The sequence below is a fragment of the Sparus aurata genome, chromosome 21, assembly GCF_900880675.1.
Source record: "Sparus aurata chromosome 21, fSpaAur1.1, whole genome shotgun sequence".
NCBI lineage: Eukaryota > Metazoa > Chordata > Actinopteri > Spariformes > Sparidae > Sparus > Sparus aurata.
In genome coordinates this window covers 24,469,866-24,492,760 of record NC_044207.1, presented here as the reverse complement: position 1 = coordinate 24,492,760, position 22,895 = coordinate 24,469,866, and the positions used below count along the sequence as shown (strand labels likewise).

Below are 22,895 nucleotides of genomic sequence, written 5' to 3'. Positions count from 1 at the left end.
CGGATTTACAAGTTAGACAGAAAGACAGACAGATGTAAACAGAATAGTTTGAGAGAAAGAAACAAATGAGTATCAATTTGTACTAAGTGCCCAGACAGGAACACTGAACTTAGGTTGTGCAAGCAGTTGAGGGGGCTGTGGGTGGAGTGGTTGGAAAAAAAGAAAAACAACAAGATGCCAGCCTCAATACTTGAGGCTTGCCTTGAAATTACCCTGGCATCCGAAGACAAATCGGGTATTCCCATAGGGCTTTGAATAAAATCCCGAATCATGAAATATTTTCTAGTTCTCCTCTCACCCTGCCAACTCATTCTCCTCTCTCTTACTTTTCAAAAGCATTCCTCAGTCAGAGGATGATGGGGCATGTTTGAGAGCATCAAGGGCTGAATTCCTGCATGTATTTGACTGCATCCCAGTCACAATGAAATCTGTACTGCCAGGAGTAACCAATCACTTTCTGAAGGAGTTTGGAAGACTGAAAGAGCGTGTGTGTGTGTGTGTGTGTGTGTGTGTGTGTGTGCAGCTCAACCAGGAAGTTACTGTGGCTACACGTTCCAGTTTGGTGTGGAAACAGAAATCTGATTATGGAATGTAAAAATGTAAAATGTGGTCACCGAGGACGGTATATGAATACTGCAACTGTCATGTGTGTGTGTGTGTGTGTGTGTGTGTGTGTGCGTGTGTGTGTGTGTGGGATATTGCTGTCAAACTAGTGAGCTCGGAACGTAAGTCATAACCTTTGTATGCCCACATCGAGGCATGTGCTCTTTTTCTTCTTTGACGATTTGAAACAGTATCACCTCATTAAGGGCAGTCGTGGTAAAACTGCTTATGTGGACATGGAGAAAAGGAGAAGGGGAGGAAAACCTGGAAACGACTGAAGGGAAAAAGTGACAGTGGTAATATCTAATAGCCTCCCGAAGAACCTTCCAACTTTTAAATTTAAATTCTCTCCATTCTCTCACATACTTTACAGGCTCATAATTCTTTTGTGTAAAAGACTCTCAGCCGAGAGAAAAAAAATAAGTGGTGCTGCGCTGTATCTACTTGTAGGTCCCTAGCGTAAGGAAATGGCTGCAATTCTCTCAATTTCACATTGCCCGACCAAGAAAGTACATTTCCCAAGTATGTGCATGGCAGCGAGAGAGCGAAAGAAAGTATCAGACAGCGACGGAGCCTTCTAGGAAGAGTGACAGGCTGCAAACAAATGTAACTGTAGAGGCACTGCTCAGCCATCCATAGCTGCTAATTCTGAAAGAGATACGATGCATTGTTTGTGTGGATTAATGGCGCCTGTTATTGCCAACGAGACAAACAGTTCTTAATTAATAGAGCGCTTTTGACTGACGCAGTAAAGAAAGCTGTGGACTGTACAGGAATGCTAGCTGTCAGAGTTTGGACAGGCAAAAGCCTGCATTGCCATCCAAAACATGGAACATGAGGCTGATTCAAGACTGAATTTAAAATCAAAGGCGTAGCAACATTAGGAGCCAAGTATTTTTCTGCTGTCCTTTCCATGGATAAAGATGAGGCCAATAAAAACTCTTAAACCAAAGCTGACTGCCAGGACTTTTGCCTTGCAGACTTTTAGATGTGAAATCTATATTGCATAGAAGACCACTGTTGACCACCAGAATGCTGAATGAAAAAATCTGCTATCTTATGCGTGGACACGCTCATTGACCACATTCACCTTTGCCAAGACCACACAAACCTCCAATGTTTTATATTTCTAGATCTGAAGCAATGGACAAATAGCAGCAATTATGCGTATTGGCTGAAGTCGGTCATTTTTTCCTGTCATCAAAAAATGAGTCAGACTCATGATTTATGAGTTATTGCCAATCACTTCATTGATCTAATGTCTGCAGCACAATCAAACTCTGGCAAATTGCTTGAAGTAATGTTACGCAATGATCGTGTAAGTTTGGTTGATATTGTAAAATGCAGGTTGGACATTATTTACAGGAGTAGTGGAGAAAAAGGGCAAAACAAAAGTGCAAAGCTGCTGACTATTCATGTAGGGAGACATCTTCCTGGACAAACACAGAAAGATTTGTTTTGAACCAACAGGAATGCAAAAACAAGTTGCTTCTACACCAAACAGTTCTAACTTTCCACCGAATTTCATGCAGTATGTCATAACTCAGGAAACAGAATTTATCTTTTCGAAAAATAATCAAGTGCATTTCCCAAGAGGTCTGAGTAATACTTTGAACATTTTTTTTAAAACAATGGCAAACTCACACACACCCCTGCTGTGCAAGCTAGTACAAGCAGATTCTCCTGCTAACCGTTAGTGACATTTTATTGGCCATGACCTCATGTAACCCTCGTGAGTCAATCACAACAACAGGCTGTGGCGTTGGGCCGTCACACCCTGCTTCTGTCAGGCACTGGCTCAGGCAGATCGTGTGTGTGTGTGTATGTAACGTATGTACGAGTGAATAAACTTTGGCTTCTGTCAAGCCGGTGATGGGGATGTTGTTAAAAAATGAAAGACAGTTTGAGTGACATCAGCGATTTTCTGAGGACAAGCTCCAACAGCTACCTAGCTGAAGAGAAGTCTGTTGTGTGAGATGTGAGGGTCAACTGGGCCACAGAAGTCCTTATAAGGCAGCGCCACGAAAGGTTGATGTACTGTATGCCATAACTCCAAGTCACTTCCACATGCAGAATTAATCAATGCAGGTATAACTGTGCATACAACTTTTATACAGTGCATGTAAGAATGGGAACACGAAAAAAAGTTATTGTCTCTTTCTGACTATCTATGCATCCAGAACTGAACTGAGCAAAAAACAAGATTTGATACAGTACATTAATGATCTATGCTAATGACTGGAATTTACATTGTAAAAAATGTTCATATAGCCCTGATTGCAAAAAAGCTGGGATGCTGTGTAGAGCAATAAAATGTAACAATTTACTCAAAAAAGCATATACTCAACTGAAAACAGTACAAAGACAATGTATTTGTTGTACCACATATACATCAATGTATTTTGTAAATATTATTACAAATAATAATATTTATTGGAACATTCCACAGGTAAACAAGTTCATTGTTAATAATACCATGATTTGATATGAAAGGGGCATCCTCCAAAGGGTCGGTCATTGATGAGCAACGACAGGGCGAGGCCCTTAACTTTGTGAAATACATGATTGTAGAAAGGATAAGGAAGTTATTACAACAGAAACACAAAAGTAATGTATATGATAGCTGATAGCTTGTTCAAGAATCAAATCAAACTTGATCTCACTTTAATCTATGAGTTTAAGAGTAAAAATAGAATCAAATCAGGAAATCGGTGCCAATATTCAAACCTAATTGAGGACAGCTTTTTAGCCCATCATCCCAAATAGAATATTTTCCGCTTAAAAACACAACAACAACTCCCCCCCCCCTTCCTTAAATAATGTTTCCTAAACATGAGAAGCCAAGCCTGTAATCCCAGCTACAGATAACCTCTGGAACATTTTGTTTTGACTTGGTGTTAACAAATGCACACCAGATCACATCGACTAAATGGGGATTTTCCTATCTGTCATAAACACAAACAGGTCACATCTTTCACCATGCGACAAAAATGACTGTCCACATGGAACTGAAACCCACAAGTAAACATGACCCAATGTGGAAAAACAGTCACAGTTCCCTGGATTTTTTTATGAGCTTTGCATCTAATTATGATAGTAAAAAAAAAAAAAAATGTCATGGCTGAATTGGAGTCTGGGTTCATGAAGTTTGGTTGCCAAGCTAAAAGAGAGGAGCCCTGGGCGGTGAGACTTGTTGCTGTGTCGTTTCCACAGCAGCAGCGGCAAAGAGCAGCAGAGCTCCTGTGAAGGCCAGCTCCATCATCTTCTTCAAGTGGAAAGAATCTGTCCCCTCCCTGTGACGCCCTGCCAGCTCAGCCCTTTCTTCATCCCTGGACTCCACTTACTCTTTAAAGCTCAAACCCTTAAAGCCCCATGCTACAGGCATTGCTAGAACAGAAAATAGACATATGCTGTGAAATCAAAATCACAAAAAAACAACTGTGGGTGTCTCATACGACTAAACCTATATGTGTTTTAAGAGTTAAGATAAAACATTTAATGTGTTTATTTGTACTTCTTTTAAATAGCAGGCAAAAGGTTTACCCTGAAGTCCTTAAAGAAGGCCTTGCAGTAGTTGATAGATCCGAGGATGGACTGGATCCACAGAGACGGTGTGTTGAGTGTGTGTGAAACCCAAGTAAGGCTTCTCTGATGTGGAACCTGGCCGGGCCATTGGCCAAACCAGACAGCCAAGCAGTAGTCAATCTCATCAATCAAACACAACCGGCCCTCTCTATTCCTATATTTTTATGCAGGAGTTTTTCCAACCCCACAGTTCTAAGGATGATGTCTGTGTTTGTGTGTATGAATGTGTGTGCATCCTAATGTAAATGTTAAATAAATACGAAGTTTAAGCGTGAGAATGAGCGATTGGGTGTTTTTCCCCCTGCGCTGCGTGTTGCCACTAACTTTGCATTTACCATAGTGCAAATTGACAAACCGACAAATGATCTGGCCTCAATACACACAAGGAAACAGATAGACCATTGTAAAAAGGATCCCCACCCAAAAACAGCTGGGTGGATGGCTGGGAATCAAAACTCCACTTTGAAACATTTATTGTCCACATTAGCGATATTTACAGGCAGAAGGAAAGAGAGCGAGAAAGAGGCGAGTCAGTGGAGATACGCGGAGGAGGACCATAACTTGGCCTCCTCACTTAATGGACCATTTTATAGGAGGTCAAGAGATTTAGGCTTTTTCCTGAGTGTGTTTGTGAGTTATTTGCAGCATTTTTATGTATGAGATTCTGCATGGAAATTCATGCAAATGTTGTAACTGTGCTTGATTCCTCTGTCCTCTTCTACCTTCCAAACTTGTCTACCACCGGTTGTGGAGTCAGTGCTCTGTGTGTGATGTATGTGCGAGCTTTTGAGCATACCACACAGGCACACTCATTTTGAATGCGGCTCTGAGTGCTTTAAGAGGAGAATGCCATGGGTAGATGAGGGGTCAGAGTCTGTGATACATCAGCAGCGGTTTCCCAATCCTCTTAGTGCCACAGTGCTCTGGGTCTAACTACTCTCCAGTAGGTAAAAATATACACGTCTTAACCCCACTAATCCCGGAAATGGAGGTTATTCAAATTTGGAAAAGCTCAGATTAGGGATTCATTGAAATACCTGCAATACCTTTTAAACAGAAAAGGAGAATATCCGTGCAATTTAGAATCAGTACACAGGTTGTTTTTTTTTAAATATATTGCCCTGAAAATAACAACCCAAACTAGCTGTAAGGATGAAGAAGACATACACACAGACACACTTAATTGTACTTCTAACAGCGACACACAATTCAAATCTAACCTTAAATAGATCATCTCTAATAGTCTTCATTACTTCAAAGCACTAGGTTCTCAAAAATGTCCTCGCTGTGAACGTCTGAAACTCAAAGTGGGTCTCGCAAAGATAAAAGTACTAGAGCACACACACACAAAGAACCCAAATTAAATAACCGCACAGGCATTAGTTTGATTATATCTAGTCCACGGGAGACATCTCAGCAAATGCATTATTTAACAATGTTTCTATCTGGTAAGCTTTTTCTTCCTGTCAAGGTTAGGTTTTGTAGACTCAGTGTGGGGTTGCCAGACTTTGAAATCCTCCTGCTGTTTAATAACAACAGATCAGATGTTTGAAGGAATATATTTATTTAAAGATGTAATCAGTAATACTTTACTGGCCCTTTCCACCAACCAGCCATAACATGTCAGCAGGGGCTCGCAGGCATTGCTGATCAATGCTAAGTGCTGTACCTCAGTGGCTGGTTAGATTGTAATTGTTCTAAATAGACAGTCAGGTCAGCTCTGTATTTGTGTGCAGTCCACTAGGTTTTATTTGTCAGAAATCAGAGAGAACAGTAGAGTAGTGTTGTAACGGACTCAGTGGGATACACAGGTAGAATCGGACAACCTGGTGACATGATAATTGCTTCTTCTTTCTGGTACGATGCTAAAATGAAGTTAAAGATGTTTGCATGTACTTTCACATCCATCTCCATTAAACCAGCACTAGTACATTGTTAAGTCAGCTTTGAGTTTGTTAGGAGAGACTTAAAGGAGAACTTCGGTCGATTTAAACATGCAGCTTCATTGCTCAAGCTACCCTTGACTTGCGAGTACCGAAGACGCAAACAAATTTGGTCCAGCCATTACAGAGCTCCGTGAACGGAGATGTAGCATTGAACGCTAACAGCATGGGGTCAGAACTTCACACTGTGTTTTAACCGTCTTAACATGCTCCACATCTCACACCAGAAGTTATGCAACATCAGCAGACACCTTAGCACACAGCACTGTAGCGTGTATGACTCAAAATGAATAAAAAAGTAGTTAAAACAGTGTGTTTGTGCAAGGAGCTACTTACCTGTTTGTTGACATCCGTGTGTTCCGGTAGCTAGACCAAACTAGTCAATCCGTCGAGCGTGCACTTACTCCCTCACTGGCGGAGACGGTAACGTATTCCAGCATTTTCGTGTTTATGTTCATACGTACATGTCCATGTTACAGCCTGACATGAGCCATGAGCCTTACAATAGCCTGTTTAGCCTGTTAAGTGCACACTCGATGGATATGCTAGTTTGGTCTAGCTACCGGAACACACGGATGTCAACAAACAGGTAAGTAGCTGCTTGCACAAACACACTATTTTAACTACTTTTTTATTCATTTTGAGTCATACACGCTACAGTGCTGTGTGCTAAGGTGTCTGCTGATGTTGCATAACTTTTGGTGTGAGATGTGGAGCATGTTAAGATGCTTAAAACACAGTGTAAAGTTATGACCCCATGCTGTTAGCGTTCAATGCTACATCTCCGTTCACGGAGCTCTGTAATGGCTGGACCAAATTTGTTCGCGTCTTCGGTACTCGCAAGTCAAGGGTAGCTTGAGCAATGAAGCTGCATGTTTAAATCGACCGAAGTTCTCCTTTAAGTAAGAGATATAAAAGGTAACCATCGCCACAGGACTCCCATGCCACTTCATACTGTTCCTTGGTATTCAGCAGATTTGTGACATTGAATGTATACTGGCAATGGAAAGAGTCAATCGAATATTTTCAGAGGGTTTTGGCCGTGTTTAAAAAAACCCACATACACGCGGTAGTTTTGGTTTTAAAATCATTTTATTTCTTTGACTAAAGGGGAGGGGGGTGGTTGTTCTGGTTCTGGCAAAGCCAAAAACTATTCCTCACACTTGTACTCCACTTATATTCACAGGATTCCCACAGCAATCGCTAATCGCTGCTCTGTCATCCACTTATCTGGAATTGAAGTGCACTGCTTCCAGCTGAGGGCCTTGAAAACAAGATGCAGTAACCACCAGCATCAGGACTCCATCTAAAATCCAGGGTGTGTTATTCATGTTGTTATAATACTGGTTAATTATGGAGCTCATAACCAGAGTCAGTGAGCTGAGTCAATGCCTAACTATGAAGTCTGCACAAACAAATTGAAACTGTTTGGATCAACCAAGCTTAATCTCTATAAACTGCTCCCTCCAGTTTGAACTGCAATTAACTTAACAGCCTAAAAGGCACTGAGGGTGCCTGGTAAAGTTTGCAATTTGGAGAGGCATCCAGATGAGCGTGCCAAAATCAATCTGAAAGGGAACTTATTTTGTCAACTGACTCGCCCACCTGGAAGATTCTTTTATAATGGCCCTGTCTCCAAACATCTGTTGAGGGCTCTGCAGCGAGGATAAAGAGAGCCAGGCACAAGTGTTTGCTCAGAAAGTAGACAGTGAGACAGGTGACATCATTATGCTAATATTCAGGCATCTCTTACAGGGATGTAATTTCTTCCTGTTTTAACTAAGTTTAAACAGACAAGGACAGAGAGAAAGGATCAAGTTAAAATAAAGCAAGAAATCTGAATCGGTAAGACCACTTAACCATACACTCACTGATTTTAAGTGCAAATACAAATTTCCTTTTATAGTTGAAAGTTGACTCTTAAGTACTTGAACTGAACAGTGAGTGCATGGGAAGAAATTTAGGGGTTGCTGTAATAAAATTAGGGAGCGTGCCTTTAAGCCTGTCACAGCCCTTTTGAGCATGAAATGGTATTAGTCTTTTATGGCAGTTGGGAGAGGATCTAATTCTGAAGAAAGTCACTTTGATCTATATGAATCAGTTTGGATGATAACCGGGATTATTAGTTGTCACAGGCGAGTGTCAAACGACCAACATAATATCATTATCTATTAAGTAGCAGTCACAATCACAAAGACTATACTCAGACTTAAAGTAGTGTACTAATTTCTCAATTTGCACCATTTAAAGACAATATCACAAAAAATATATATATATTTTTTTTTATTACACAAGCTCCTCTGGTGCCATGTTTTTGCTAAAAATCACATTGAATTGTTTACAATATGCCACCAAAGGAAGTCCAATCAGTGCAGCCAACTCTATTGTTAAGTTCATATAGCGTTTTGCTAGTTAAGGTTATCTGAAGTTTGGAAGTAACAGGAAATTAAACATAGCAATCTTTATGATTCGCCTGGAAAAAAAGACTGTTGACAACTTCAAGGTCGATCATGATCTGAAATCGTCCACCCCTTGTGTCAAATAAATTACATTTTAAGGAAGAGCTTCGCGATGTGTGTGTGTGATGCTTTTTTGACAGTTTCAGTCTATGCATACTGCAACTGTGTAAAACTGTCTGTTTGCAGGTGTGAGCAGACACGTGATAGAATATATTTCTGCACTCGTGGATGTTTAACTGTTCCGAATGTACCTTGGGAAGCCTGACACATTATGCAGCTTGACACTCTGTGATCCTTTGCTCTTATCTGGCACAAACACAAAGCTCAGGCAAGCGCCGCCACCTGGTCCAGATTCAAGGTAGGCTTTTCAACCCTGTAAATGTCAACAGGACAACTGCTCAACTCTGCATAGTTACCATGACGACGGGACACTTGACAGGCACCGTGCACAATGGGATGTTTTGGTCTGACAGAAATGAGCTTGAGCTGTCAGCGGCAGACAGGTGGACAGGCTGGCTGGGAGATATGTGTGAGATGCAAGATACACGTGAAGAGAGACAGAAAATAAATGTATGGAGGAGAGAGAAAGGAAAGATAAGGATAAGAGGATATCTGCAATGGTTATAATATAGAGTGTAAACAGAAATGCATTAACAAAGAGAGGAAAAAGAACAACTTTTTCAGGTTTATTAGAGGAAATCCTCAACAATCAAGAAGGATTGAAAGAGTAAAATCCGGGGAAAGAAAGAGGAATATAGAGATAGAAAGTGCGAGATGGCTGGTCTTCTATCCGTGGGCATAATTTTCAGGGCGACAAAAGGGCAGGCAGGCAGAGGGGAACCGAATCCTGGTCCGTTTGTCTCCTCAAATGGCCTCTAGGGACTGTGTGAAATGGCCCTTTTCTTCTTGGTCCTTTTCAGCACTAAACCCCATCTACATGACAAACAGTGTCACTTTGAAGCTGCTTGTGTCATCTCTCCCTATCTGTCACTCATTCCTGACCTTTTGCTCCTGCCTCTCATCTTTCTTTTTCTTTTTTTTCTTTCCACAGTAATTCACTTTTTTTTTCTGTCACCGCCTCCCTTTCACCCTCTATCCTTTCCATTTATCTTTGATATCAGCCTCTGTGCAAAAAAACAGGTCTTTGGATCGGAGGAAAATGGCAAGGACATTTCAGCTGCTCTGACTGTGTGTTATATTATTTGAGGCATACTAATTAGACAAAGGCCCAATCAGATTTTAATAGTGTTGGTTACACAACAATTCAGTTGACTAAAAACTTTTGACAATTTTAACACTGAATTTTCAATTCACTCTAACCAGATCAACAGTTAGCAGTCAGGTAAAGAATGTTGTTTGGACATGTTTGGTAAGTGCAACGAACCCTTTGGCATTCAGAGACATGCGGACAAAACACACAGATGATTCAGTGGCACCCTGAGGCCAATCACTATCTTCAACCTAAAAAATATGTGCATATCTGTGTACATCAGCAATGTGTCATCCTACCTGGTTGAAGCGCTCCAACCTCTCCTTGACCTCAGCCAGTGTAGGGTTCGGGCTGCGAACTTTGACCTCTGGGTTTCGTCTCTGGGCATGCAGGCCATTTCCCACAACTCTGCCAGAATAGCTGCAGGAAAAGGAAAAGTGGCATCAGATTTTGAGAAAAAAACATGGGAATATTTGTATAAGATATCCAGTTGTTCAAGACTGACAAACCAGCAGCAGTGTTCTGATGTTATTTTGCTTTATACCAATAGTTAACATGCAGCGCGGTATGTGTTTGTTATTGTGGGTTTCTTTACTGTTGATCTTTCATTATTGTTTGTACATGTCATGATGTATCATTTTACTACCTGTATATCGAGGACCACAGTGTAAATAAGTCTGCACTTTACTGAGTTGTGCTTGAAAAATGAGCAATGTAATTTTCTTCCATGTCAAATAAACAAAACTAAAAACCAAAGAGAAACATCATCATTATGTAGTCCATCAATGTCTGTGTTTAGAAGTCTGCCAACTGTACCACAGCACTTCTTCAACATAATCTAAAAACCATTAGGGCCTCATTTGTCAAAGGCAAAACACAGGGCATGTTGCACGGAAAACATTAAAAAATCCATTATGCACATAGTTCTGCGTCAACATTCAATCAAATGTGTTCAAAAATCACTTAATGCTGCTTTTATGTTCCTCTGTGATTGGGAATATTTTTTAATGAAAATATGACTGAGCGTGGCCTTGTAAAAATGAAATTGAGAGACATGGTGAGCTGGACCCTTTAATCCTTGGCATGCTCCGTGGGTCTGCAGCTCGGCGGGGATTATAGCTGTTGATTTTGTCGGAGCTGTTGTTGAGCTGATGTCAGGGAGGCTAACATTTCAAGCTGCCTGATGTGGGAGGGTGGAGTGTTTTAATAGAGCATAATAGAAACAAAAGTTGTTTTGGCAGAAATAAACATCGTATGTATCATGACGCATTTAACCACAGTCAAGGCTCTAGAATGAATTTATTGAACATTTTATAGATTTAACGACTGAAATGTTTGAATCATAAAATTGATAACATTGCTGTTTATTGTTCTGAAGGGGCATTTGATGATACTGTACTGGCAGAAGTACCTCTGTGTTTAGCAAAGCAAGCTTGCACTGGAGTGTTGTGTTTGAATCTTAGGTCAGATAGGGAAATCAGTATTGGATTAACACACACAGACACACGCACATACAAAGCCATTTTGTCTTGTTTTTTTCTGTTAAGCATTTTGAAGATTGGCACCATCATGTATTATAGTGGGGAGAAAAGGAGATCACTGGATTTTATATATCTTTCTGAAATTGGCCAATAACTAACTCTTGTAACTAACTAACTAAATTGACCACAATCTCAACAAGTCTCTGTTGTTCTATGTTTGCAGACTCTATTGATGTTGGCTACTGTTGCTCTCTATCAGTGGAGCAGAAAGGGAGAGTGCCCACTGTGCACATGGTCACGTCCTTTTGAGTGTCATGGAAAAGTCCTTCATGAAGATATCCACGGTCTTGCAGCATTTAACAACTTCCACAAATTGTCCAGATGCTTGTATAAGCAACCGAGAAAGAAGGTCAAGTTACAATCTGCTCACATATGGCTGATAAAGGTGATTAATACATGTAAATTGCTACAAATTGCTACACTGAGCCCCTTTAATCTATAAGGTTGAACAATGTCCGAGAAAACCTTTATTATATATGCATATCTTCGCCTGAGTTTTGATCGACCAGTCGTGCATATCCATTATCTTAACAATTACTACTAGTAACTGGTAGGACAGTGACGAGTGAGTAATTTTAGGAAATAATAAGACAACAGCCTGTCAGAGAGAAGTGCTGACACACTGTGCCCTGTACAAGTTCATCAATATCTTGCAGAGAAAGTTTAAGTACATGTACTTTCACATTCATTAATATTGCAGAGATGCTATTAATGTTTAAACTTTCTCACCTTCTTCCCAAAACTCAGCACTAATAATGCTATCGACATCCAAAGTAGACACACATTCACTTATCCCCCTTGTACTCCAGGGTCATCCCAAATATATATGCTCCCCGCCTCTCTAAAGTTAAACTCCAACAACCCATGCTGCTACTTCTATCAGTGATGGTGCACTTTTGGTTACTTTAAAGCCTTAGAGCTGTTAACCATTTCAAAGTGCAGATACACGGACTTTTATAGCTTTGCTACACACTCATAAAGTTTGATATTTTTGACTCCACATCCATTATACTGTATTAATTACACTGAGAATTATATGTTGATGTTAATCTCCCACGCATGGGGGCTCTAACAGCGCTGGAGAGGAATGACATATACTGGCATTAAATCAATGGATGCTTCCACTGGCAGTACGAGGCTGATAAAGTCATTATGGATTGTGTAAGTGAACGTGTTTATATGGATGTGTTTATGGGCATGTGGCCGAGCATGCACACACTTGCACATGTTCATGTGAATATGAGCAGAGGCAATCATAAAAGTGCTGAACTCAAGATTCTCAGGCCTGTGATCTAAGCAATGTCCCGATAAGGTCTGCGCTTTTTCGGCTTGCTGAAGCAGCGCTTTTGCGGATCGGGCCCATAAAAATGCAAAAATTTCTCGCTTTAGCCTCTCCCGCTACGCATTATTTTACATCCCATTCTTGTTTATTTCCTCCTTCAATTACTTGTTCCGCTTTAGTCTATTTGCAAAGTGGATGGGTCGACCCCCCCACCCCTCCCCCAGCTTCAGACACACAAACCACTGTCTGCTTTGACAACAACTGAAGCTCTTAATTGCCGGCGGCTCTGAATCTTCTCTTGTCGAGATGGAAACAATCGATAGCTTTTCGACTTTCACCCCCATCCCCACCCCCACGACATAAATGATAAATTGAAGAATCAAAGAGCTCCCTAAGCAGTGGTTGAAAAGTGGGGGCCTGTGTGTTATGCGTGTCTGTCTCCAGGCTTGGCTTGGGATAACAGTGTTGGCGCGGAAATGAGCTCATCAGATGGGATGCTAATGAAAGGGAAGTGTCAGGGTGAGTTTGGCAGTCAGTTAGGCCTGGAACTTTTCAACACAAAGTATGTTTGATATTATTTAGAAGGGATATGACGACTGACACAGCAGGACATCCCAGAGCTGATTACCTGATAGACAGAACATTTATTGCAGCAAATCTTTGGACGGAACTGGAGCAGACATCAGATGCTGTGATATGATTCCTGCCAATGGCAATAATGTACTGTTTCAGAATAGTTCTCACCATGTCCCAGTGAATCAAAGAGTGACTGTGAACCATAAGATTGTACAAGAAGAATAAAAGGCTGCAGCACCCACATGATATCTCTCTTTTGTATGGTGAATCAATGAATCTAATCAACAGTCTGCCCTTTCCTCTTAAAAAATGACTACCTACACATGTCTGATTTCTGACTCATAGCTCCCTGACTCCTTTCTACGGAATTGACTCATTCTCCTCTGAATGCCCAATTGATGCACTTTCCTAAAGGCGGCTTTGTCTGTTCTCTTCATTCCCTCTGCCTGGAGCACAGACGAGCAATGACCTCCGCTCCCTGATGCTGACCGCAAACTGAACTGTCTTGATCTTTTGGAAGCCTGAAGGAATGCTCGTGGGCTGCAAGGCAGAAAACAGAGCTTAAATATTAATCTCCCAAGGTGTACGGGGAGATAGCAGAAAAGAAAATATGTGCATTTTGAGGGCACTCGTGTGCCTGAGCAGTTCGGTGTATATGCTGTAAACAAAGCGAGACTATAACATGAATAATAACGTTTCAAGGGTGTGTAAACATTTGATGAAAGGGTCTAGTGAAGGTTTGTCATAGCCAGAGTGAGGGGGCTTCTAGTAGATTGGCCCCAGGTAAGGTAGATTCTGGAAGTCTTTCATCTGTGTTCAGCTCTTGACTGATCACCGAGGTCTGGCTGGAAGGATAACGATCCCACAACACCCACCAGGGATTCAATTAGCTAGAATATTTGTGTAAATATGTGCATGTCTCCCTTTAACTACAGGTAAGGGGTCATCTCGGCATCTCCTCAAACACCTCACTCTTTTTGCAAGTGAAATCATCATAGGACTTAAACAAACATAGCACCACAAAGAGCTTCAAACTAGACTGAGTCGTTCTTATTCTTCTCAACTTTCCTCTCATTGCCTTTTTTCAACCTCTTGAAGTTTTTATATATACGCACGTGATTGCTAGAGACTTAAAAGCTGACCCGCGGACATTACAAAATAAACACAAGGCAGGTAGTCCTGTTTGATTGTGATATGTCTACAGTAATGGCTTAATTGCATTCATACCGCAAGCCGTCTGCTGAGATCTTTGCCAGGATCCTAACAGCTAATAAGATTATCCACAAGTATCTGCCAGGGAGGCATGATATTTCTGATGTGCTTCAGCTTTCACATTAGGATTGAAAAGCATCCCGAGGTCACATGCCGTGCTCGGGGCTTGACATTTTATGCCAGGAATTCTATGTTAGCACACTGTTCTGGATCTTTGCTTCGGTAATTAGAGTCAATAATCATCGTGTTGTCGCTCATTTCTTGAAATCCTCAAATTTATTAAATCAATGCCCTTATGCAGTGTGTTAATAGGATAACATGTTGAATAATACTGAAATGTATTGCGCTGAGAATCATCTCTGAAGATATCAAAATCACTCCTGCAAACACCAATATAATTTCTCGCTGGCAGCATATAAAGGCTGAACTACACAGGTCCTAACAGATTGTCCTTGTAGACCCTGTGTGTCACAGTGACATTATGCGGAGACAAGGGAGATGGCATACAGCAGTTTCTGCCAGGAAGGTAATCCTGCATCAATGTAAAACTGTGCCAGGGACACAAAAAACACATGTATCATAAATGTACTGTAATTAAAAAAATGTCTTCCACCAAAAGTCAAGACTCAACTTGAGGCAAAGGCCCTGGCAAATAGGTGACGATAAACGAGGAAATTTGCATTTAGAAAGCATGACATTTAAATAACAAAAAAGGTGATCCACAAAAGTCAAGTCCTAACTGCCTGCTACTGACTCACATGTCCTTCAAATGTGCACCAGTACAAACTATTCACATGAATACTTAATTAACTTTTTAACAGTTTAATCTTAAAAAATGCAGGGTAATTCTGAGTGATTAATTGGACTAAAGCTTCTTCTGCCTATTCAAAAGAATAGACATGAAACGTGTTTGGATCTTTTTCGGCAGTCACATTTTCTGCATGCAAATTGATTTGGATGAATGATTCCTCTGAAATAAACATCAGGCTGAATCAGAGCAAACTGAAGGAGGAAAAGTGTCAATGAGGAATGATTAAGAGGAGTGAGGTTGTTTTCAGCTGAGTGAGTGTGTGTATTTTCATGTCTGTGGGTGGTACTATTTCAGCTGAGGAGGGGATTGGATTAGAGCTGGTGGTACTGCTGTCAGGGTAAACAGCAAATTGTTGGTTTGTCATGATTAATAAAGCCTCTCCCCACCCTCCCGGCTGTTCTGGGTATGCAAGATTGAACATGTGTTGATTCCTATGATTAAAACACATTGGGTCATGCCAGCTGCAGTATTAAAAGATGTCATCTTTAAGGCTTGGTGCTCACTGTGACATCTCTGGAGTTTTTTGTCTTGCTTTATTCCCCACCAATAACTGCACATTCAAGTACCGTCAACATTACACTTTGTGTAGGTGGCAAGGTGGCAATTACCACAAATGATACATTTTTTATGCAATGCAGACAACGACAAAAGGACTTCAAATGCATGCTCCACAGCTTTTTCATTGCTCACACACACACATGCCTCCATAACTGAATATTTTGCCTGTAGTAAACACTTTGTTAACTGTGAACATTGCTGCTGAAGTCAAGAAGAAAATAACTGCCATAGGAAACATTGTGTTTTCACCAGTAGTAACTAAACATGACAGCTGAAAGTGAACATGATGAAATAAGAAACACTACTAAAATGTTAGTACAAGAACAAGAGCTTTAAATCTTTAGCTTTATTGATTTAGCATCACCATTCTAGTCTGACCAGTGGATAAACAATATAATTTCTCAAGCGATTAGTACTATCACATACTTTAAAACCTACATCGGTAGATTCCATTATTTTTCATCAAGGTATGCATTTCCAAAGCTAGGACCATGATACTTTTATGGTCTATTGCTAATTTGATAGTTTTATGAGGTGACATAAGTCTGCATAAGATAAAAACATATACTGCTCAACATAACACCGAGCCTGTAACACTAAAATATAGCATTACAACTTTCTCTTCCTGGAACAAGAGGACCTGAAGTCACGAGTGAGGCCAGTAGTCAGAGAGCAAGGGAGGGGTTGAGGAGATGTTTTGTAGCCAGCTAACTTTACGAGCAGTGCTTGGACATGTTGAAATACTCTGAGCAGGAGGTTTTGTTCTGAAAGGCCAGACTGTTCTCACACACACTGTGAGCTCAGCAGCCATTCACCGTACTAACACTGAGCACATGAACAGGCAACCGGTCAAAAGCCACTTTGCAAACATTTAATCAACTTGACATATGTGCACATGCTGTCACCTCCGACAGTAAACATGAACATGTTTGAGCGCGCGCAAATGTTTCGCAAGCCTGTGCCCCGTAATGCAGTGTGAACGTACACAGTTTATCGTGGGTTTCCAATGATAAACACAGTATAAGTAAATATTTCAAGCCAAACTACATACAAAATGAAGCAACGGTAAAATCTTTGGCTGCTCTTATAGAAGATTTCCAAACCCCTGGCAGTATGTGCTGTAACTTGCTGTGCTTCAAAGACAACATTATTAGAAAGGAAATACTCAAGGTCTTAATATGTGCAAGGAGAAACAGCAAGCACATCAGGAGAGGTCGGCTACAGGGCATGCAAACTCAAACAGTGTGCTTTTCTTTCTATGCTCCATTCCCACCCCCTACCTATTATTTTGCATTCTTAAACGATCTCTAAAAGTCCTGCAAGAGGCCATGTCTTCAGTTCAAGTCATCTTTATTCTTCCTCTTAATTTCTATGCCCACTATCCCAAACTCCATTTAATCCTGCTTCCTCTCTCTTTGCTCTCGTGGCTTTCTTTTGTAACCCAGCTGGTAGCCACATGAACACGCTGAACGCCACCAGTAGCTGCAGTCACTTGGAAGCTTTAACAGTACCTGGGGCATGCAGTCTTGGCTTAATTCTAACTCTCATTTTATTCCCAGCTCTGTGTTTTTCCCCTCTTTATCTGTCTCCTCATATCTTTTGACCTCACCTCCTCCTTGTTCCAGCTGGCAGCTTGGGGATTTGGAAATGAAATAGTTCTATGGCCCGTCTTGTCCCAGTGAGACACCGGCATAATAGTTGTTCAGAAACACAGCGGATAATAAGGCTGACTTTGAGAAAACTTGTCCCAAGTTCAGCTACTAGAAAAGCTCAAAAATGTCTGGTTAATTCACTGCAACTGTTCTGTTTCATCAAGTATTGATTGCTGGTTTCCACTGCTGAAAACTCGATGCAACGAGAGTCAAAATTATTTGCCCAAATGTTGCGAGCCACCCAGTTAATCTCTTAAAGAGCTGAGTCAAGGGTGCCATGTGATTTGGTAGACCTGGCCGGTAGCCCAGTGGGCCCTCTGTTATGCTCCCTTGCAGCGTCTGTACTGAGTGATGAGTCAGATATGTAGGCAGAGTCAGGGCAGGTCAGGAAAATAAAGAGCAGCAGAGGCACTGCAGTCATGATGGCAACTCCACATGGAGATCAAAAATCACAGTCAGCTGTTGAACCCAGCAATCTCATCTCTCTTGTTTTGTAGTTTGTTTGAGCCTGTTTTGATGATTTCATACTAAATAGCTTCTCCTTGCGCTTGGGAAACGTCTGCATGACTAATCAAGTGATGTGTGCAACTTATTAAACTTGTTTTGCCTGCATAATCACTCGTCTTTCGTTCATCGAACTGTCCTCCTCTAAATGAAATGTGTTCCCTACAACATAGGTTTCCAACACTGTTGACATGTGACACCTTAAACGTTCCGTGTGTTTACAAATTGCCATGCCCTCCTTTTCCAAGTATGTAGGAAAAGCTACAGTGGCTGGTAAAAACCTGAAAAATGTGAAAGGCCTTATTTAGAGCAAGCGTTTATTTCGTCTTGACTACAATAGAAACATGGTTGTGCAATTGGTCGAATCTGTGGAAGGTGAGTCATTCCCTCTTTAGATATAAAAGGCTCATTCTTAGGAGACGAAAACACAATTCTTGTTTTCAGTTGATTTAAACTGTTGAAAACACAATACATAAAACATAATAAAAACAAACCTTATTTTGTGAAGCAGTTGTTTTTCTTTTCTCCTGTCCTGTTAATCATCTTATGACCTTTGGGGATCATGGCCCCCTTAGTTGGGAGCCGCTAACCTAGATTAATTGCAGTAAAGTGCAGAAGACATGTCCTTTCACTATTGATGATGGAGCTTCACCCCACAAACATAAACAATCCAGAGGCTGCGTCAAACTCCAGTTACACTAACTGCAGGGTTATGTCATTTCAGCCAAGATGAAACATTTTTCTCCGGGACGTTTAAGTTAATGAATCTTTACAGTTTTTGTCTCGGACTTCACCTGAGGCACGACACCTGTGCTGAGCTGAACGTATATCTGTCTTCATGGCGCTGTGGGCCAGTGAAATATGGCTGTTTATGGCTGTGTGGTTGGGTTGGAATTACACACCACTATGTTGGTCTCAACTGCTTTGCCACTTCTTAAGGGGTCCCCGGGTGATTTTACCAAGACCAGGCCGGTTTATTGAGTGGTTGCACTGTAACAGCTATATGGTTGAAGGTCCAATGGCTCGAATTACTCATGGCGATTACGCACTCAGTGCAATAAAAGGTGTTACTTCACTTATGAATGGCTCCCTTCATACCGTATGTTTGTTTTCAATATACTTTTTTAATGCTCTCAAATACATGTACATGGTCTTTATTGAATCCGGTCAAATATCCAAACAGTATTTCTCCTCTACCCCGTTTTAAATTTGCCCATTACAGCCAACACTTATCTCTTTCATTAAGTATTACTGAGGGCAATCAAGCTTTCACACACAATCGTTATACTCAGATTTCCTTTTATTTGTGTCATGCACATTTCTCTCTTTTTACAGTGACCAGGGCTCCATGTGGCGAAGCAAAGCAGCCTGTCTGAATGTTTACTCGTCGCTATGTTTGTTTGTGTGCTCAGCTTGGTAGCGTGGTTGCTGTTGACTGGATGTGTCTTATCAGATTGCTGGGTGGATGGAGATGAAAGCTGACCCCCGTCCCCTCTCAGCCAGTAGACCATGGGCTTGTGGAGATGTGGCCCACTGCTAATAGCGGGCTGGAACTCTCTTTAGAATAGGGATTTCCAAACTGCTTAGTGCCAAATTAATACACACAAATGGTAAAACATGTTCTCATTCAGTGGGTTTTAGCTGATTTATAAACCATTGACTGTATAAAATATAGTTTCCGGGTCTGACAAGTGAAGCTAATGTGAAAGTGCTTTAAACTTAGATTCTTACTGATGGCTGGCTGAAAGCGACTCGACTGGTTTCAAAAAGGAGTCCAGTTGTTTTTAAGCTTATGAGAAAATAACACTACTTCTTTTCTTGATGTATTACATTAGTAAACAGTTTTTCTATTTTATGACAAGTTAATGGTTTTTACTGCTAGTTTCAAGTCTTCCTCAATACATCATGAAATAATCTTGTAAATTTTGCTCTCATTTAGAGTAAAATAGATGATAAATTTGGATAATGCTATAGGGTATGCCTATCTTGTGATTGAGAAGTTGTTACTATGGTGTGTCTACAAGTTGTCATCCAGGATGGAATCAGGGTAGTCATAAAACATGTGCATTGTCCCCAGCACCACTCTCTTGTCAAAATGTGTTAAGTTCGGGCTCCAAAAAAACAAAATGCAGATGGCCATAATGCCAAACTTGAGGCTTCAAAATAGTAGTCTGCAAACCAATGGGTGATGTCACGGTAGTATTACTCTTGGTATGCACTGCAGACCAAAGTTACACTTACACTTCCTGAATACATCAAGCTCTAAAGTTTAAATTTAGATGTTGCCTGAGTCCCTATTGGTGGTGGCAAACCTCAACAAGTTCCCTGGGTACTTCCCTGGGTTCAGCCCAACCTGTTTAAGTATGCTCTCCAGGTCACTGTGACCTGGGCCAACCCAGAGAAGAATCAGAAAGCTGGAACAGAGACTGAGCAAGAGGGAGGGCAATGGGTTTAAAGAGAGAAAAACAGAGATGGGAAAATGATCTACGACTGAGCACAGTGACTCACTTAGCATGCACATACATTTACAGGTAATCACATACTGTGATTACCTTGTACCCGGGAGGTGTTTGATACTCATCATCAAGGCTATTCTAGCCGTCTATGTCTATTTCCGTCTGCAGGCTAGGTGATGTCTACAATATCTAGTTTGGCTCATCATTAGCACATTATAGGCTTCCACATACCCAAGCATGTTTCATTTCAATGCTACTCCAGGCTAATGAACAGGTATCGATTTATCTAACAATCACCGCAACTGAAGAGCTGAATTAATTTGGTGTAAGTGAGTCGCTCTTGCCAACAAACTGCTCTTCCTCTCTCTCTCTCTCTGTCTCACACACGAACACACACGCACACGCACACACACACACACACACACTCTCTCTCTCTCTCTCTCTCTCTCTCTCTATTACATACATGTATTTCCTTCATCCCCGTGGCTGTGTAAGCAAATCCTGACATTAATAAATCAAATCAAAGTTGCAGCAGAGTCTAATGTACCGTTTATGCTCTATATGAAGCCATCGGATCTAACATGTACGACATGTAATTAGTTCTGCGCCCAATTTTCTGAGATAATGATGAAGGGTTAAGATATTTTCTCATGCAGAAATAATACAAAACATAAATTACGGTAATTGGGCTACATTTCAATACAGTAACAAGACCATGCTTGCAAACTGAATTGCTGGTCTGACAGGAGAGCAATAATGCTTCCACACTGCACCCGTGTGGCCAATAGTATTTATTGAAAGCCTGTAGTACCAACTGTTGGGCCACTATGCTTTCAACAGCATTAGTTCAATTAAAAGGGGAATTCTGGTATTTTTAATTCTGGGCCCTATGTTTATATCTTATGTTGTAAATCATTGTGGGCAACACTGACTGAGTATGTCCACTAAAAAGTATGTGTTTTTGCCACTGATGGGCTCATATTGTTATTCTAAGTGACATTACAGAAAGGGTTCCGACCTTTTTGTGAATGAGTAACATCCTACCAGAAACAGTTACCATGTCACTCTTGCAAAATTCACCAGCCTCCATCTGAAAAAACATTAAGTTTATCACTGTAAGCCATACTTCCATCAGGTTAAACACAATTTAGTTTCATTCAGTTTTCTGTCATCATCTCAGCTCAAATCAGTTCACTTAATGCCCCTAATTATTAAACTTGTTACATTAGTCTGCTATACAGTGGTTCAGTGCTTTACACAAATAGTATGCAATACAATGTTCTAACTTAGACTGTCATACAGTAAAGACTACTAATATGCAAAAACGATAAACTGCCATTTACATCAACCAAAAAATAAAAACATGTGTGTCAAGAGGTGGTGTTGTCCATCCTCTGGAAGTTTAATTTCACTCTCCATGTATGCTGAAGCTACTCTACACCAAGTCATTACCATTAAACCACTAAAACTATAACTAACAACTTTAGTTTTCAGCCAAATAAATACACTTTTCTCATAGGAAGTGAGGGAAAGTTGCCACCCACACACAAATCCTACAAATAAGGTTGACTTCTTGATTACATGAAAATTTAACAAATTAAACCAAGAAGAGCTTCCATTGTCTGTCTCTACTGCTTGAGACAAATGGAAACATACAATATGGGGACAGCGTTTAAAACCTTAATAGTCTCTGGTAGCAGTTACATAGATTACCAGCTGTAATTGGCCCGTGGTTTGCTTTGAGGACATTCCCAGGCCTGACTGTCCCGACTGTGTCTGTCACTGGGTGTAACTGCTCCCCACCTCTCTGTGTCGCCTGCGCCCATGTACCAGCAGACGCACAGCAGGCTGAGTCAACAGACCACACAGACTTCTGGGAAGAGACCATGCAGCGCCATTAGATTACAGAAACAAGAAAAAGTCGTGTCAGTCTTGCCCACATACACAAATCACATGCAGACAAGCATCATTTCCTGGCAAAGACAACAATTTTCCTCTTGTACATATGCGCCCACATGCACACAATCGCTCACACGCACTGTCTTCTCTGTGTTTCTCACAAAAATGCACTAACAGCCCCATCTTTGTTTGTATCATCAGATTACAGGTGTGTTTTTAAAATGTCACCGATGACTCTAAATGAGAGAATGTCACACGTTAAAGGAGGATGTGTAATTTTCTGCTAGTCCCTGCAATAATCATGGTTGACAGTGCTCGAGCTGAATTTAATTTGAGCACACAGCTGCCCTGTGAAATTAATTTGAAGCTCGTTATGGTTAACCCTTTTAGACCTAAGCACAAAAAAGGCTGTCTGGGCCTGGCGTTCAATTTTGGCAGTAAGATAGTGATATATTGCTATCATCAAGTGTTACATAAAATGTTGTCATGTGAATTACTGAACCTGTAGCACCGACAGAAGGAAAAGGTGTTGAGCCACAACTAGCCACCAGAACAGCTTCAATGCTCCTTGGCATAGACTGTGTCTGGACCTCTCCTCTAGGAA

At 40.9% G+C, this 22,895-nt stretch overlaps 1 protein-coding gene across 6 annotated transcripts in view; it reads right to left on the bottom strand.

Moving 5' to 3' along the window:
• Positions 1-22,895, bottom strand: part of gpc5c (glypican 5c) — a 106,750-nt gene that overhangs the window by 24,031 nt on the left and 59,824 nt on the right. For 4 of the 6 annotated variants that reach the window (XM_030402386.1, XM_030402387.1, XM_030402384.1 and 1 more), the window contains one exon: positions 10,100-10,220. In XM_030402386.1, coding sequence (XP_030258246.1) covers positions 10,100-10,220 — 121 coding nt within the window. Of the gene's footprint in view, positions 1-9,263; positions 9,524-10,099; positions 10,221-22,148; positions 22,266-22,895 lie in introns of those variants that run through there. The other 2 variants (XM_030402388.1, XM_030402389.1) reach the window with 2 other exon arrangements.